This window comes from Anomalospiza imberbis, chromosome 2, assembly GCF_031753505.1.
Source record: "Anomalospiza imberbis isolate Cuckoo-Finch-1a 21T00152 chromosome 2, ASM3175350v1, whole genome shotgun sequence".
Lineage (NCBI taxonomy): Eukaryota > Metazoa > Chordata > Aves > Passeriformes > Viduidae > Anomalospiza > Anomalospiza imberbis.
In genome coordinates, this window is record NC_089682.1 from 5,412,271 (window position 1) to 5,430,651 (window position 18,381).

The following is an 18,381-nucleotide window of genomic DNA, read 5'->3' on the forward strand; positions in this document are numbered from 1 at the left end:
CATCAAGATGTGCTTGGCATTTTATGAGGAATCACTCTGTCATGCAAAGCACCCAGGAGGATTAAACACACAACCAGTGAAGCCCTTTAATTGCCTGTTGGGGACTTCAAGGTACAGAGCATCTCTCATTCTATGAGGCTCAGGGCAGGTGGGGATTCCGGGTAAACACATTTGCTGTCTCTCAGCAGGTCTGCGTTGCCTCAGGAGCCTGGCAGGGCAGGGACCAGTGCCCAGGGCAGCAGTCAGAGTGCTGGTCCAGCTCCCTGCAGCCTGTGACAATGGCCCTGCACTCCTTTCTTGCACACCTCTTCCAGTGCCTCTTTTCCCTGCCAAGATCCACAACAAAACCTGCCCTAATGGCAGCACAGAGTAGGGAGTTTCTGACATGAAAAAATTCATAATGTAGGCAGGGTGCTATCAGCCACTCCATCATTAAAATAAGTTGGGAAGTGCCCTGGAGCACCAGTTGTGCTGATACTGTTTGATATGTGGGTAATGAAGGTTCCTCCGCTTGATCATCCATGAGTGGAACAGTAGCTTTGCTGTAGCTCCCATCTCCTCCCAAGTGCTTTGGAGAAAAAGCCCCTCAGCAGTTGAAGTACTGAGTCTTGTTGATCAAAGAGCACAGGCTCTGGGGGCACTAAATTTTAAAGGAGAACAAAGCCTTTTAGGCATTTTTCCATTTAGACAGGGGCATTTGTCAAACGCGGGCAAAAGAACTCAAATACGACTGCCAGACTTTCTGAGTTCTATTCATCTTTCCAGTTGAGCTGAGATTTTACTTCTGGTTTACAGAAGCTGTCAAAACAGCATTTTTATACAAACTGATGGAGCTTTAATTACAGTGTATTGGCACAAGAGGTCTTAAAAAAATAGGAGCTGCTTGAATTCAGAAATATTCTGAAACAAGAGGACTTAATTAATAATCTGAGAGCCTAGTACAATAGCTGATGAGAAAGACTGAGTTCTGTTTACCCAGGACATTCATCCAGAGCTGTTTGGATGAAACAATGCCTGTGATATTCCAAGCTGCTGCCTATTATTTCCCAGGAGATACTGCACATGCCTTGTGGAGAGCTGAGCGTGGGACTCACAGCAGCATTGTGAGTGTGAGTCAGGGGGGATTAATCCTGCTCTGCTCTTCATTCCAGCTGCAGAAACAGAAGAGTGAAGGTTTGACCACCGGCAGTACCGAAAAGTGAGAGGAAACAGCCTTTGAACAAATAAACCACGAGCCTAGAGGCTACTCTGGTTTGAGAAATGCTCTATTAGCCAAGCAGAGGAGGTGGCTACGTTAAAATCCAAGTGGGACCATGCAGGGAGAGATGGATCCACAGCCTGCAGCCTCCTCATAGAGGTGCTGCTGCCGTCGGACACCGCGGGCTCCCCAGACTCTGGCATTCCCTCCACAGCCTCCTGGCAGGATTCCCCGGGCTCCAGCATTCTCAGCACAGCCTCCTGGCAGGATTCCCCAGGCTCCAGCATTCCCACAACAGCCTCCCGGCAGGATTCTCCCTGCGGACACTGCTCAGGCTGCAGCACAGCTCCAGCCTTCAGCAGATCTGCCTGTTTGGTGACCCAGCTGCCCGCAGTCTGTAGAGACAAATCAGAGTTTAGCTAAGGAGCCTTTTTCTGGGAAATACTCTCTATATGTGTACAGCAGTATGCTAATTACAGCAGAGCTCACCAGATGCTTATACACTGACAAGGGTCCAGGCATACATTTTTGTTTGCCTGGTAGGCCCTAATGACACATTTCTCCTCATTATTCTCTGAATTTTATAGTGTTCACAGTACATTCAGAAGCCCAGCATAGTGGATGCAATTTTCTTTTTTTTTTTTTTTTTTTTCTACACTAGAAGAAATCAGAAGAAACCTTAGTGAGTTTGCAGGGTTGCTTTGCGGCCTGGTACAGCTGGACACCATGGGATCCTTCAGCATGAGCAAAGAAGGGAGCACAAAGCTGAAAAAACCATGGTGCAAACACATTTTTATCCTTGTTGATGCAAAAAAAAACCCAACAAGAGACACCTTCAAAGATGTACAGATTTTTTTTTTTTTTTTTTTTACTTTTAAACCAATCTGCTAAATAATATATTCTTCTACAGAAATGGGTGTTATTATTTCATTCTGTGTATGTGTTCACGTGAGAACAGTCCACGTTCCTAAAGAGCAATGCTCCCATAATGAATACAAGGGGCTGTACAGGAGAGGAGAGGGATGGTTTTCCTTGGAGGAGAAGCCTTAGAATTATTCCTGTGGTACATCATGGAAAGCTGCAGTTCCATGGATGGTTTTGTGATGGTTGGGAGCCAAGCTCTGCCCAGGTGTTGCAGCTGTGTGAACAGACAGTGCTGGGATTGATTCCTGTGCACCACCTCCCCAAAGGGAAGGCTGCAATAAATCCCCCGCAAGAATCAAGCCACAGCCATGCTGCTCACCTGGTTTCTCCCAGCTGGGACAGGCTGTCCTCGCTGAGGGTTTCAGGTCCTACTGTGGTGTGGCTGCTGGGAGCAGGGATTCCATGCACCCTGGCGTGCTGGCATCTCCCACATGGGCAGTCACAGGCATGGACATGGCTCAGGTTCCCCTTGGCTCCCCAGCTCTGCAAAGCCCAAAGCTGCAGCTGGTTTGTCAGAGGGATGAGCAGGAGGGGACATCTTTTCCCCCCATGGCCCGGGAAACACTTCAGCCTCTCTGGCACGTCTCTAGTATTAGCCCTGAACAGCAAATCTTGCCTTCTCTGGAAATTCAGATTGTTCTCCTGTTGTTTCTGCACATTAATCCTGAGTTTAACTCTCCTTTCTCCCCCAGTGCCATTTCCTGTGTTTGGTCTCTTTCATTAGCACACAAACTGTGTTATTTCAGTTACACTCCAATCTCTCAGAGAGATCCAAATTACCCCAAAACCTCCACCCCTGTACTCTGTTCCTACCTGAAAGTTTCCAGAGACCCAGGACAGACTCACAGCTAGTTCTGTCTGCTGCTGCCTCCTCCTTTAAACAGCTTTTTGCTTGTGGTTTTGGGCTTTCTGCTGCAAACTGGAAAGGGCTCTGATCCCTGGATTTGAATAGATCCTAAGGGAAATGAAAAGACCCAAGCACAGGGTCAGCCCCAACTCACACAGACATCTTCATGAATGGATGACCTACACCCTAGTTTTGATTAACCTCAAACTTCTGATGCTTGAAGGTCGAATCTGAGTTATGTGGTTTGTGCCCTTTTTCCTTCCTAAATCTTATAATCCAAAGTACGTTCCCAGGTTGTTCCTCTGTGGAATTCTTCACTACTTTTGCACAAGTAAATCGAATTTACCATCTCCATTCAAGCGGATTTCCGTCACAAATCAGCTCCCAGAGCAGATGAGCTGTGCAGGAGCCATGAACAATTGCTTAGGCCTTGCCAGCTCCTGCACTGAGCCACTCACAGCAGATGAGAAAACCTGCTGTGCAAACTTGACTGCCCCCTCCTCCCACTAAAACTTCCTAAGAGTTAGATGCTTATAGGAAGATTCATTTCAGCTGGAAGGATTTTCTCTAACCACAAAGCCTAATCCAGCAAGTATTTATCCATGTGCTTGGCTCCCACCAGCCTAGCCATGGACCCTGGCACAAAGGAGCTTCTTGCACAGTGCAGGCTCCTTGGCTTTCTCTGACTGAAGGATTTTTGGGAATTGATGGTTTGTTTTGGCCTCCACCGTTTTTAGGAGCAACCAAAAAAACTGTTTACTGGAGAGAGATGGACAAAAGGCATCGATGAAATCCTGCTGAATATTTTGGAGCTGCATCAGAAACGTGGAAAAAGGGAATGCAACCCATTCTCAGGGCTGCAGTAGTGACTGTGGTGATGCTGTAATGTGCTGTGAGGGTTATTGAAAGAACAGGCAACACCCAGGCTGCTTTCATAGACAGCTGTAAAATTAGAAAAAAAAAAACAAAACAAAACAAAAACAAACCATGCAATCACAACCAGCTGATGGTATAAATGGGAATACCATAGTATTTTTTTAATCTCATTTGTCTTTGTAATATTAGATTTCTATGAGACAGTCCTCCCAAGATATGTTTAACCAAGGGAAATGCAAGGCATTCTCTTATAATTCTAGTTTCTTATGCTTTTCCCACAATATTTAACATTGTGATTCATATACTAATTAAAGGATTTGAGAATCTCAGGCAATCAGCCCATTAAAATGTCACACATTTTCAAGGTGACATTTTAAAACCAGACTTAGCATGAGAATGAAGTTTTTTGAGGCAGGGAGACAGATGTCTCCAGTGTGATTTAATCTTTTCTCCCCCATTCCAATGACTAAGAGTGGGTATTGTGTCTCAGTGCTGTTTCTGTTTGCAGTAGGTGACTTACAGAGAATTTTCTATGACCTGTTGCAGCTTTCAGCATCATGACAATGCCAGGTGCACCCCAGCCTTGCATGGCTGTCCTAGACTTGGGATCAAAGCTGAACATGAAATGGGTTATAACAATTCCACACCATTTAGCCTGGGAAACTAATGATGAGCTCTGGGATTTTACTTCTTTTTTTTTTTTTTTAAGCTGTGAGATCCCACAGCCCATTACTCTGTGTTTTGGTATGGTTTGATAATCAGATCAAACTGAGGCTGCATGTCTTGGGAGGGAAACAGCTTTTTAAAAATGTGAGTGCCCCCACAGCGGCCAATTTACAGGGGAAGTTTAGTGTCTGTTAATACAGGAGTCATGTAATGCCACAGGAGTATCTGTACATGGAAATTGTTCATCTCAGAGCTGCCTCTGAGCAGCAACAACGACAGCATCTGCCCCATGTGGGAGTTTGAGCCTGTCAGGAGAAGCACTGTCATGCACTGTTCAATTTTCCCATTTTAAACAGCAGGTTTTTGCTGCAAACTACCCCTTCTCTTCAAAAACATCTGAAGGGCAAGTTTACCTTCATGCCTGCTCTGTGGGATTAAGAGCACATACACTGCTTTTATCGTCCTGTCATACTGTAATAATTTCTGTGAGAGAGCAAACAGAGTGGGCAAATCATCTGCCCCACTAACACAAAATCTCTCCTATTTGCCTGTTTCCCATCTCCTTGATTTACCTGTGGCTATAAAACCAAGGAACAAGTCTGTCAGGGATGAGCAGCACTCAACCCTCAGTCCACAGGAAGAGTTTATAGGAAAGGAGACTCATGTAGGGCCATCCAGCTGCTGCTCTGACTCCCAACTCAAAGAAATTATTGTCCAAGAGGTGGTTCTGGGGCCTCCTGAGCCACCCTTCTGCATGCACCACCCTCCTCCACACAGCACCTTGTCAACAGGATCGTTTAGTACCAGAAACACACAGCAAACAAATACTTTCTGAAGTGTGTTTAAAGTCAAAGAGCTTGGCTGCTCCTTTTCTAGGCAAGAAGGCAGAGCAGCAGGTGATCTCTCCTTTCTCTCAGCTCTCCAGGGCAGTGCCTAGGCAGAGATGTTGTTTGGACTCTGAAAAAATGGGGCACTGGAGGTCTGTGTGTGAGTGCTGTGATGGCACAAAAAGCCCAGTAAGTCATAATAATAAACTTAGTAATCTGTCACTGGCTTCAAATCCCTTCTAGAGCGAGTCAGCGAGCCAGGGCTTCCCTCTCCTTTCAAACAGGGAGACCCACATTTGTAAAGCGCTTTGTGGTTTTTAGGATGAAAAAACCAACAGTTCCCATTACCAGAAAATAAAAACTTCTGGCCAAACCCACTTTTTGGATATCCTCACAAAGGAAGGAACTGTAACCAACAGGTCAGACATGGTGGTGTAGCAAATCTGGCTCTTGGCTAGATGTGTCTTGAAGTCAAACTCAGACACACAGAAAAAGCTTTCTGGCTATTTTGGCAGGTAGTCAGGAATCACAGGTGTACTCTGGCACGAGCACACACATACAGCAGCTATCTGTAGACATTTTTGTAACACCACTCTTGGCTCTGTTGCAAGACAAACTTAGAACCAGGAGGGTTTGGAAAGTGCAAACGGTGTTGTCGCAGCCAACGTTTGCTATAAAGCCTCTGAGGAAAAATCTGTTTTCCAAACCATGTGGAAGCACAGTTACAGCCTGGCTGTCAGATCCAGCAGATCCTCTGCCCTAAAGCTCCAAACTGATAGGGACTTGGATCAGCTCTGTCTTTTTATTAAAAAAAAAAAAGCTTGTACTCAGCCCACTGATGGTGTTCTGGGCTCAGGACAGCTGGGACACGCTCCAGGCTGGAAAATGGCATGAGAAAATCAACACAAAACCACATAAATCCTCCTCAAATTTGTGTGCCCAAGCCATGCCTTCTGGAGTGCCCAGCTAGCAGCTGTCCTGGGTAAGCCCTGGAAGCCAATTTGTCTCTCAGCGCTGCTGCTACCACTTCAGGGCTGGCCAAAATTACAGCTTGTTATTCAGGGCATTGACAAAACACATCTTAAGCACCAACAGGCTCGGGGCACTAACCACCTTGCTAGAAGGTGGAAAGATTTCCCTTTTGATGAGCAAATTCCCCACCAAAAAACCCCAAGAGCCCAAAAACCAGTACAAACTTGAAAGCTCGAAATTTCATTTCGTTTACCGAGCAACTCCAGCTAAATGAAATGAGCATTCAGAGCAGTGCTTATGTGTTTATTATTTCCCTTTAAAAAAAAAAATTCATTTCAGGCAGAGTTATATTAAAAAAAAAACAACTTAACCATGCCTGTTAGAAGTGTTTTCCAGCACTTTTCCTTGCCAGGCTTTGGAACAGCCCTGGTTGTGGCTGGGATCCCTGCTGCCCTTGGGCCCTGTGGAGCGTGGTGGGCAGCAAAGACATGGATGAGGCACAGGGAGCTGTGCAGGCAGCAGGTTAAGCACCCACCTAACCCTGCTCACAGTGGGAATTCGTTGCTTCCCCAGTGGCAGCTGCCCTTCCACCACTCCCCAGTGCTGCCCAGGGCAGCTGGAATCACTGGTGCCTCCAGGACTGGCTGCAGGGAGGTGATTTCTTCTCGTGGGGAAGAGCTGAAGAAATATGTTCCTAAAGGTTCACAGGTCTAAAAAAATATGTTCTTAAATGTTCTGGGGTCACAGGTCTAAAACACCACGTCCTCCTGACAGTTCGCCAGGACGGCGTGTGTGTCATAAAGGACGATTTCATTTCTTCATTTCTTTTCTTCTTCATTTTTCTCCCCCTCACCCAAGACTTTGATCCTCCTCCTCCTCCTCTTGCCTGCTGTGTGTGTTGCCAAGGGCAGATCTCCAGGGGCAGTGACTCTTCCCAGCTCCTTTGCCTGCAGAGGACTCATCACCCATTTTAGGGCTCTTGAGCCAAGGCTGCGTCATCCAGAGCCAGGGAGATCCTGGCTTGTAATGGACAAAAAGCACAGGAATCTGCCCTTTATTTACAGTCTTTCATCTTATCCTCCCAGCCGTGTCATTTCTCCACCCTGCATGGTGATTTACTCCCTGACCTGTGCTTCAGGCTGCCTTTTCCACCCATGCAGGAAGCATCAGGTGCTGCCTGATGGCTGCACCTTCATAAAACACTGAGCTGGAACAGGTCATCCAGCTTCATCCACTGGCAACTGCATGCAAAAGGCAGAAAAAAAGGCATTTCTAAGCCTACATTTTTATTTATGTATTTATCTAACTGTTTCTACTGAGGAGAAAATTGTGAGCACTCAGCAGCTCCCACAGCCTTGAACTGCACTGAATTGTAGACATTCACATGGCTTCACGTAGGTGTTCTACAGATCCAGGCATCCTTTGCATGAAAATACCTAAAATTAAACTGAAAAGGTTACAGGCTGAATAGTATTAAAAGCTTGTACCAATTAGTATGGTACAGCTCTTTCTTTCAAACATGAACTATGCAGGCTAACTCAGAGTGTTTACTACTTTCAATGCTGAGATTAAGTCCATTATTTCCAGTGCAACAACCCTGTAACACCTCTGAATTTATCTCCAGGACGAAGGTCTTTTCTCATCTCAGTCGTTAACTTTTAACTGGGGAGACAATAATCACTCTGAAAGACACATTGTACATGGAGAGGGGTTCGATGGCGTGACTTGCAGGAGGAACTCGGAGTTTGCAGAGTGAGAATGGTGTTTGCAGACTGTAAAAGTGAATAACAACCCCAGGACATTCTTTCGAAAAAGAACTGAGTCCTTTGCTTTGCTTCGTGGATGGATTTATTACTCCATACTGTGGGGTCAAATTCAAAGCCTGTTTGCCAGATCAGGTTTTTAAATTTTATTTTTGAGCCCTGTCTTTTTCAGAGCTCAGCAAAAAGTTCATTTCACCACCCTGAGTCATACCAGAATGTGCCCTCTGAATGTGCATTTACCCAGGGCAGTCTTCCTGAAAGCTGCAGGCTGGTGCCTCCAAGGAACTGCCTGGAAAATGAGCTTCTCTGTAAACACACCAGGGCAGATGGAAGTGCCTGGATGAGCTCTGGGTATGTGGCACATGCTGCCCTGTCCCAGCTGCTGCTATTCCTCTACTGCCTGGGACACAGCCACGGATGCTCTGTGCTGTGGGGCTCCCCCTTCCTTCCTTCCTTCCTTCCTTGCCCAGAGGAGGAATCACTGCAGGCATTAAGGAACATCTGCAGCCAAATCCTTTTGCCATTTCCCTTGGTGCACAGCAGGAGAATTTTGATCTGCAGGACAGGGAGCCCATGTTCCAATCTGCACTCCCAGCAAGGCCAGTCCCTTTACAGAGTGACAGGACAAGGGGAAGTGGCTTCCAACCAGAAGAGAGTAGAGTTAGATGAGATATTAGTAATAAATTCTTCCCTGTGAGGGTGGGCAGGTCCTGGCACTGAATTCCCAGAGCAGCTGTGGCTGCCCCTGGATCCCTGGCAGTGCCCAAGGCCAGGCTGGGCACTGGGGCTTGGAGCAGCCTGGGGTAGTAGAAGGTGTCCTGTCATGGCAGGGGAGTGGAACAAGATGATCTTGAAGGTCCCCTCCAAGCCAAACCATTCTGGGATTCTGTTTTAGGCTCAGGAAGGGCACTGGGGTCCCTCCTGCTGCAGGGGATCCGTGCAAGGTGCAGCCCCCAGGGCAGCAGAGGCAGGAGCTGAGCCAGAGGGACACAGGACACTGACACCTCTCACCTGGACCTGTGTGCAAAGAATAAAACTGAGGGCTGGGCTGGCTTTAGCCAGGAGCAAAGTGCCAGGCACTGCTGCCAAGCACCAGAATAAGGTCACATGGACACCAGTTAAATGTCTCCATGCTGCTGGTGTGTCTCTCAAGTTGCCATACCACCTTTAGCAAAGTAGGTTTGGCAGTTCCATTTGCAGAAAAATTTGCAGACCAGGCTCATTAGACAAAATTCCAGTTAGAGATTCATGGATGCAAGAGGCCTAACAGGTGGATTCCTGCCACGTGATGGCTGCAGTGTTCACATCACGCATGATTTTGCCTCCTTCTGTCCAAATACAGGTTCATCAGCTGGCATCAGCTCCAGCCATGTCCCACACTGCCCAAAGCTGAAATCTTTTCTCCACTATCTCATTTTTTCAGCATTATAGTATTTTTCAGTATTATAGTATATATTTTTCAGTATTATAGTATTAGCTACTCCAGTCCATTAAGAGCCTCTTTTTAGCCCATCTAAATGTATTGTCATGTAAGGAAAAGCAGCACAATAACAAGGACATGTATAAGAGCCTGACATTTCTTTTCATGCTGGTACATACTGTTCACAAAGTCCCAGAAGAACATCAATGTCTGCCTTTACCCAGGTGAAGGGGACTAATAATTTGAAAGGACTCCCCATCTTTGAGGGCTGTTTCATTATCCCTTCACAAAACACACTGAAATCCTCCACATGACACCCACATCAGTCTCCCCGCTCCCAGCTGCACAACCACTGCTCTAAAGAATTGCCAAGGGAGGATCAAAGAAGAAAATTACACAAAATTTTTAGATTGTTTTTTTTTATCCTCAAGGAGTTAGCGGGGTGGAGAGGATAATAGCCACTTTTCTCAGTGATTACATGGTGCTGGCAGTAAATTTTGCAACTATCAAAAGCTACTGATCACTTCCAACACCTCTGCCAGGAATATGAATCCATAAGAAATGTACATCAGCCACCCAGCCCTGAGTGGTCCCACAGGCAGAGCCACCAGAAAGACAAACAAGCCCCTAAAACCACAACAGCTGAAATGGAGCCACAGCTACCCTCTCAACACTGCGTTTACCATGACATTTTTCCAGTATTTCCTTCCTCCATATCAAGCTGAGATTTACCACTTGGCAATTTTACAATGATCACAGATGCTAGTGAGGGTCTGTGATGTGAATCATCCCAAGTGGGTTTGGCTCAAGCTGCAACTTTGACCTCAAATCTGAGACTTAACCTCTCAAACCTAAACACTGCTTCTTCAGTCTAGCTCTAACACTTCCACAGTGCTTATCCACATGGGTCCATAAAACTGTCACATTGCACTGGGAGCTTCTCAGTTTAAAATTCATCCATCTTTCTCCAGGGACAGCCACGTCCCAGCAGGAGACAGATATCTGCCAGGATTAGATGGGAATGGGTGTCTCCTTTTCCTAGGAGAAGTCAGAGCAGATGCCATTTATTGTAAACGCAGGCGAACCTGGTGGGAAGAAATGCTGATGTCTGACTCCAGTTCAGAAGGTTGAATGATTTATTTATTCTAACTATACTATTATACATTAATATACTATTTAAAGGAGATACTAAAACTACATACCTACTTTTCTATCTACCATATCTAACTAACCCACAACTCGTGACCCTCTCTGAGAGTGCAGCCACAGGTGGGTTGGATTGGCCATCAGGCTCAAACAATCCTCACCAGAATCCAACCAAGCAATCACCCCAGGTCAACAATTCTCCAAACACATTCCACATGGGGAAAACAAGGAGCAGAAATAGAAATTGTTTTCTCTTTCTTTCCTCTGTGCTCCTCTATGAAAAATCCTGAAAGGAAGAAGAATGTCCCTGCGACAGCCATTCATTTCCTTTCCACTTCTAATCCTGCATGTTACTTTCTCTGGAAGAAGGCCCCATACCATGGTAGCCCCAAACTGCTGGGCAGTCTGCAGGTGTGAAGTGAAGCACAGTTTCTGCCTCAAGGAGCTGACCTCATAACCCAAAATGGGACATTAATGAATTCCAGGGATGCACTGCATGCCTTGGGGCAGGTCAGCAGATGATGGTAGTGCTGGTGCTGAAGGTTCTGCAGGGACAGCAAACTCCTCCTCCCACCTCAATCCTTATGCAGGCCCTGCTCTGAACCTCTGTGTGAACAGTGCTGATTATCTGAGAGAGAAGTCAGGAAAGTCGCCAGCATGCAGAACCCAATCAGTAAAACACTAATTACATTCCTCCAGAAAGAAGTTGGCAGTGCAAAGCGCTTTGCACTTTTTTTATTCTTTTTTTTCCTTTTTTTTTTTTTTTTCCTTTTTTTTTTTGGCTGAAGTTTCTTGCTTGGCTTGTGGCAGGGGCAGTGGGGGCCACAGCTTCTTTCTCCTGTTGTAGCTCAGGAATGATTTGCTGATTGCACAACTCCTGCCCATAGCAGGGTGTGCAGGGACTGATGCAGCTCCTCCACAGACAGACAGAATCCTGCTTGGAAACTCTACAGAGGGGATCTGCTCACTTCCCAGAGGAGCGTGGCTGAAACCTTGGCTCCAGCAAGACTTTCCCTTCCTGCCCTAGATCCCTGTGTTCCCCTGAGTGTTCAGCTCCTCTGATGAATTTAAACCAGCATAATTTAGATATGATTTCCTCATGAATTAGTCATTTTATTGCAAGTGGATGAGCTGAGTTGGGAACACCGTGCTCAGCCCAGCTGAGCGCAAAGAGCCCGTTGAACTCACGGCCACAAACCAAAGAACACTGAGGCAAGACCAGGCAGCCTCTGCCATCCCAGGAAAGGCTTTTCCTTTACATGGGGTGTACTTTATTCACCACACGTGATTTCTCTGCAAATCAGTGCCCAGTGCTGCCTGGGGAGCAGGGCAGAATGCCACCACAGGTCACTCTCACTTGACCCACTCCGGGTGGGTAAAGCAGTGCCCACCACAGGGGTGGTGCAGCCCTGTCTGCGCCAAGAGGAGCTGGCTTTCCTCTGTCAAGGCTAAACATGAGCAGCTGGTGCTCAGTGGGGCTAGATTCCCTTTGTTTGGAGGCCTGGAAGGACTGACTGGGGCAGAGCAGACGGGGCTGGGTGTGTGTGATGAGCCCACCCAGAGCGAGGAGGGTGTGGGCAGGGGCTGGGCAGGTTCTGGCAGCTGAGTGCTGCAAACCAGGTGTTCCCCCAGCTCTGGAGCAAAGCCTGAGGGCAGCTTTGGCTTCCCTGGCATCTGCTTCTGCAAATGTCCTCCAGGGCTTGGAGCTGGCCAGGGTGGGATCAGCTCCCAGCCTCAGTGACACCACCTGTCCCCCTGCCTCCTGCCTGGGACAGGAAAACATCACCGAATCACAGAACAGTTTGAGTTGGAAAGGATCTTAAAACTCATTTTTAAAATCCCTGCCATGGACAGGGACACTTTTCACTATCCCAGGTTGTTCAGAGCCCCATCCAACCTGGCTTTGAACTCTTCCAGGGACGGGGCAACCACAGCTTCTCTGGGCAACCTGTGCCAGGGCCTCACCACCTCGCAGTGCCTCACAGGAAAGAATTTCTTCCTAAAACCTAATCTAACCCCTCCCTCTTTCACTTTAAACCCATTATCCATTGCCCAGTCGCTATATTCCCTTTTAAAAAGTCCTGTAAAAGCACGGCTGCAGTGAGCTAGGGACACAGCCACCCTTCCTCCAGCGTGTCCTCAGGCACAGCCAGCTCCCCAGCTCTCCTGTCTCCCTCTGGCCTTGCCAGGCTCCCTGCCACAGACTGCTGTTCCCAAGGGAAGCTGAGCAGCAAGGGCAGCGGGGAGGGAGCTCTCGCACTGCCAGCCTGCTCCCCAGGGCAGCAGAAAGGGCTGAATGTCCAAGTGGTGAAATACCTTCTCATCCCTGATATCTCCCAGTCAGGAATAAAGGCAGGCACTCTTGCAGAGCTCTTTGTTTACCAGGTAGTGCCATGTCCTGACCCTTTCTTCATCTCTTGCCACTTTGATGTGATCTCTATTTAAAAAAGAATCCCAGTTGGTTTGGGTTGGAAGGGACCTTAAAGATCATCTCTTCCCAACTCCCTGCCACGAGCAGGGACACCTTCCATTTCCCCAGGTAGCTCCAAGCCCTATCCAGACTGGCTTTGAACACTTCCAGGGTTGAGGCATCCATAACTTGTCTGGGCAACCTGTTCCAGTGCCTCAGCACCCTCACAGGGAGGAATTTCCCCCCTCTATCTACCCGTGCACACAGGGCTCATGGACCTGCCTGTGCCTGCAGAACGAAGAGGTGGCATCTCCCAGGGAGTGCTGAAGGATGAGTGTGGGAAAGAGGAGGCAGCTGTAGCCCCTGGAGAGCCCTGTCAGGAGAGCAGCTTCTCCTTCCTCATCACTTTTGGTGCAGCCATGCCAGTGACACCTGGAAGGAGGGAGAGCCTGGCATTGTCACTTGTGTCACTTGTGTCAGTGTGACACAAGGTGTCAGAAGCCAGGCTGAGGCACGGCGTCAGAGCACAGGTGGGACGCAGTGAGGCGAGCTGGGCAGAGAGGACACATCAAAGCACAGGGAGAGCTGGGTGTAGGGCTCTGATGGCTCACACATCCATCCCTCAGCAGGCACCGGAGCCTCCTGTCCACACCCAGCCAGTGAAGAGAGCAGCCCTTGCCGTGCCTCGTCTCCCCAAAAAGGGGTGCAGCACAAACCCCAGCCACAGAGAGCATCCCTCAACCTCTGTGGGACAATCCAGATGTCAGGGCAGGGTGGCACAGGGCAGGCAAGGAGTGAGACAGGACATTGCCTCTGTGGTGCCAGAAAAGCCACACACGAGGCCACAGGGCAAGAAATGTCCTGGGAACCTCCTAAGAACCCCAGCAGCTGTGATTATTTCACACATGGATTTATTTCCCTTCTGCTTCATCCACAATGCTGCTGGGTTTCCCAGCAAGCACAACAAGCTGACAGGGTGAAAAGAACCTCTTGCTTTTTGATTGAATCAACTTGTTTCCAGTGCCTCCTTGAATAGACCCACTGCTTATTTACAGGAAAGGAAAATGCAGCAGCAGCAGCTTTTCCGTGCCTGACACATCCAAACAGAGCTGCTACACCTGAGTGCTCTGAGTGTTCAGGGCTCTCTGCAGCTGCAAAGGTGAAACAGGAGCATTTCCCTCTTCTTATTTTTTCTTTTTATTGTAGATTGTACCTGTGCTGAAACAAAACAAGGAGTGGCTGAAACTTCCTCCTGGCTGCACCATGGAGAGGAGAGAAGGGACAGAGCTTGATTTCATATGATTACTTTCGAGCAAAAATTTGAAATCTTATTTAGGTGGCTTTACACTGAGCAGAGGGATCACTGGGGTCTTTTGCTCTAATTTGCCACGGGGGTTTTGTTTGGTCACTTTGGGGGTTTGGAGAGCTTTTTTGGCTTTTAATGAAGGCAGTGGCAAGAGAGGGAAAAGGCTTAAGATTCAGTTTTATTATGCAATGACCAAAGTCCCTGGGCCTCTGTATTAAAACAAGCAGATAAAAGCTGCCCTTTCCCTAAAGCAACTCTCACAGATTCCAGGGAAGCTGAGGAGTATCAGTTGATTTATATTGCTCTTACTAGAAGTTGCATGACACAGAACAGTTCTGCCTTGTTTACAAAACAGAATTTCCCAGTAAAGTATTCCAGAAATGCACCACAAGCAAATCTTAGAGACAGTGACTAAATACTACAATCTTTATTTCCTTGGAGATAAGAAGCTTTCACTTTCAAATTGTTGGTTTATTTGCTGAATACTGTTGGCTTTAGAGGAAATGATGAGTTATTACTTCAGGTAAAAGTAAATGCACATAGATAATAATATGAATTCTTCCACAGGCCAGGAAACAGGGAAAGAAAAGTAATATTGCTTCTAATTTGATATAGCTGCGGTGTCACATTCTGCCCTTCTTGAGCTTTGAAATATTAGAAAGCAAAGGAAGCACTGCTGTGTGAAATATTGCAGTGATAAAGGGGAAATGTCAATGGAGACAGCCAAGACATCCAGCACTGCAAAAAACTAACCAGAATTTATATGGGATGCTGCCATCTTGACAACAGGCTGATGAGAAAATACAGAAACACAGCTCTTATTTAAAAGCACAAAATGCTGGTGGGCTGCAGCACAGCTGTAAAGGCAGTGAATCAAGCTGCAAGCCTGAAAACCTGCACAGATGGAATGTCAAAAATGGATGCTTTAACTGTGTTTTCACGTTGAATACTGTGTTTCAGAACTGCCTCCCCTCCTGTAGTCACTTCAGGAAGGATTAACAGCACAGCTACTTGTTTACACTGTGTTTTCTTTAACACAAGGCATGGGAAACTCCAAAGTGCCAACCTGTGCTGCTCCCTGGATATTTCACAGGACTGAGGTTGGCTTTTTCTCCCACAAAGGCTGAGGAAGTGCAGTATGCAGTGTCATTCCTTTCCCATGTACAAATGAAGCTGAAGCCAAAGGGTGATAGAACAGCAAGATACAGCACATGGTGAGGATCTCCCTATTTTGTGTTAGAAAGAAGTTTGGGTCCATGAACAGTTGGGAGTTTTTTTGTTTGGTGAGGGTTTTCTTAGATATATATATATTTTTATACATATACCCATATGTATCTATATGTTTTTATCCATATATACATATATATATTTATCCACATATATTTTATAAATATATATGAGTATAATATTTATATTTATATATGCATATATTTTATGTATATACATATATAAAGATTATATATAAACATATATATATATACATATATATATATACATGTGTATAATAGATATATTTTTTTATATATATATATATATGAGTAGTCTGACAGTCCAAAATCAGGATTTCCATGCCAGATAAGATTATTAAATTCTTATTTTCCCTATGGGCAACATGCAGAAATACTACGTCCTGCCTGCAGGTGTAAATCTGATAAATCTCAGGCAGGTGAGTAACTGTGCAAAGCTTTCCATGGAGATCTGGAGCCTTGCTGTTGACAGAACCATGGCTGAGTTCAATTTGCTTCTACCTGTATTTGCTTCATGCTGATTCTCTGGAGTTACTGCCTCCACCCAGCTATAAAGAGTTGTTTGAATTCAATGTTGAATTAAGCAACCAACAGCACCCAACTCCCATTTGCAGTGCACTGACTCTAATAAATTTTCCAAAAGCTGTTCAAAGCCAGGGCTGTAAGTGCTGGTTAGGAAATGAGGGGCAGCCACTCCTCTGGATGTTCAGGTCATGCCCATGGGCACATCTGCCTGTGCAAACACATCCATTACCTCTATTAATAGAAAAGGAGAGGGAGAAAATAGAATATTGAAAGAAGTATTGTGTGCAGTAGCGGGGGATAACCTGTGCAAATACATTCAAAATCAACATTTAATTCTCTTTCCAGACTCTGCACCCACAGCTATTGACAAATCACTTTGTGCTTTCCCTCGCCACACTCCAAGTCACCCTTGTGGTCTGCTTTCACACCACGTCGCCAGGACTGATGGCAGCAGGGACAACCAGTAAGAGTTAAACCCACAGGGTGTTTCCTCCTCAGATCAAAGCACTCCACACTAAATAGTTCAGGAAAGAAAGCTGAGGCAGATTTTGGAGTGCACTGAAATTGGCAGCAACTTTTTATTAGCCTGGAGATAAAGCAACTGCATTGTATTGGGGTTTTCTTTTTAAAGAAAGGAACAGCTTTGTTTACAGACATTTTTGTTTATAGAACAAGCTTGTTTTCAAAGTTTTCTTAAAAATGTAAGGACTGTTCCAAAGCATAGTTCTGGGCTGCATTTGATTAGGGTTCCTTCCTGCTATGACAGATACAAGGTCACTGTTCAACTTTGTGCTGCTGAAGGGGGTTTTGGCGAAATCCCAGCAAGAGCAGTAGGAAGGTTATGTTTTGGTTTGAAATACTGAGGAAAAGAAACACCTTTTCCCCTACCTGCGTTTTTAAAAGCTCCTTGGATTGTCAGTGCTCTGGAGAGAGGCAGGGGAGCTGTACAATCACCACAAAAAGCTCCAGTGCAGCGTGGGGTGAACTTATGTGGCCTACAAATATTCTTGGAATGGTTTGAGGGTTTCCAGTCGTGCTATAAAACTGCACCCTCACTGACCCACTCCCTTTTGCCAGGCACACAGACAGGCCTTGGTTCAAGTTCAGAAAATAAACACAAGCAAGTGACATCAGGTTTAACCACTAGAAATAAATAGTTCAAATACCAGGGAGAGGAGTGCTGTCTTCCTCTCTGCAGCAGTGGTATCCACTCCCTTTTAATGATTTGTGTTTTCCAGTTAGACAAGGCAGATGGAAAACATCTAAAAGAAGGATTTAGACCTTCCAGCAAAGCCTCCTTTCTCTGATCATTTTGCACACAGCCCTTTAAAGCCATGCACAGGCACACGTGGTCTCACATCTGAAGCTCAGGAGCTGCTGTGTGCAGAAAAGGAAACATGAAATGGAATAGGAAAGGAGAACTTGCAGGAAGAAGGAAAGGCCTGAGCCATCTGCCAGATATCACATCTCATGTCACTCCCACACACTGCAATCTGTCATGAGTTCAAGTGTTGGAAGAAAATTTGGGTTTCTTCCAGGAGAGCAGCAGGGTGAGGATCACAGGAGTGCCTGCAGCCAGTGGAGATCACTGTCAAGGTCTATCCTGTGCTGAGGAAAAATACTCTTCAGGAATAGGAATTGCCATGGCAGCCTCTGATCCTTGAGAAGTTTAATATTGACATACAGGATCTGCAACCAACCACTGGAGGCAGTTACCTGTGTCCTCCTCAGATTTTCCTCCAGTGAGAAAATGGGTTGGAAGTGACCCAGTACAGGCTCCTGCTGCAGATTCAAATTTGTTCAAAAATGTTGAAGTTTGCATGGTGTCTGCAAGCTTCATCTTGGGATCATTTCTTTTTCACAGCTAGCAAAAGATCTAGTCAGAACCTTTTCCTCCTGCCCTGTCTGGTTCACAGGCAGTGTGAACACAAGCCTGTTTCTGGTGGTATTTCACAGAATCTGCACACCAGCAAACTCTACTCCTAAATAAAAGCTACACTCTTGAGGCTGAGCTTCCTTAAATGCTTCCCCAACTGCTTTCCCCGGAGCCTCTCTTCAGTGAAATGAACACAAGAACTACCAAGTTTTAAAAGCCAAGCCACCACTCCTACCCATTATCCCAGCACTTCAGATGGCAGCTTCTCAGCCTTTCCTGAGACCCAAGAAAAATCCCCATCACCAGTGCTGGCTGTTCCAGGTACAGCCCAGCAGGTTTTCACCCCACACCTTCCTTCAGAAGACTGAAATTGCAGGG

At 46.4% G+C, this 18,381-nt stretch overlaps 1 protein-coding gene across 9 annotated transcripts in view; it reads left to right on the forward strand.

Moving 5' to 3' along the window:
- PDE9A (phosphodiesterase 9A) overlaps positions 1-1,535 on the forward strand; it is a 51,189-nt gene extending 49,654 nt beyond the window's left edge. For all 9 annotated transcript variants that reach the window (XM_068179624.1, XM_068179625.1, XM_068179633.1 and 6 more), the window contains one exon: positions 1,152-1,535. In XM_068179624.1, coding sequence (XP_068035725.1) covers positions 1,152-1,202 — 51 coding nt within the window. In that variant the 3' untranslated portion in view covers positions 1,203-1,535. The remainder of the gene's footprint in view (positions 1-1,151) is intronic.
- Positions 1,536-18,381: the final 16,846 nt, after the last annotated feature.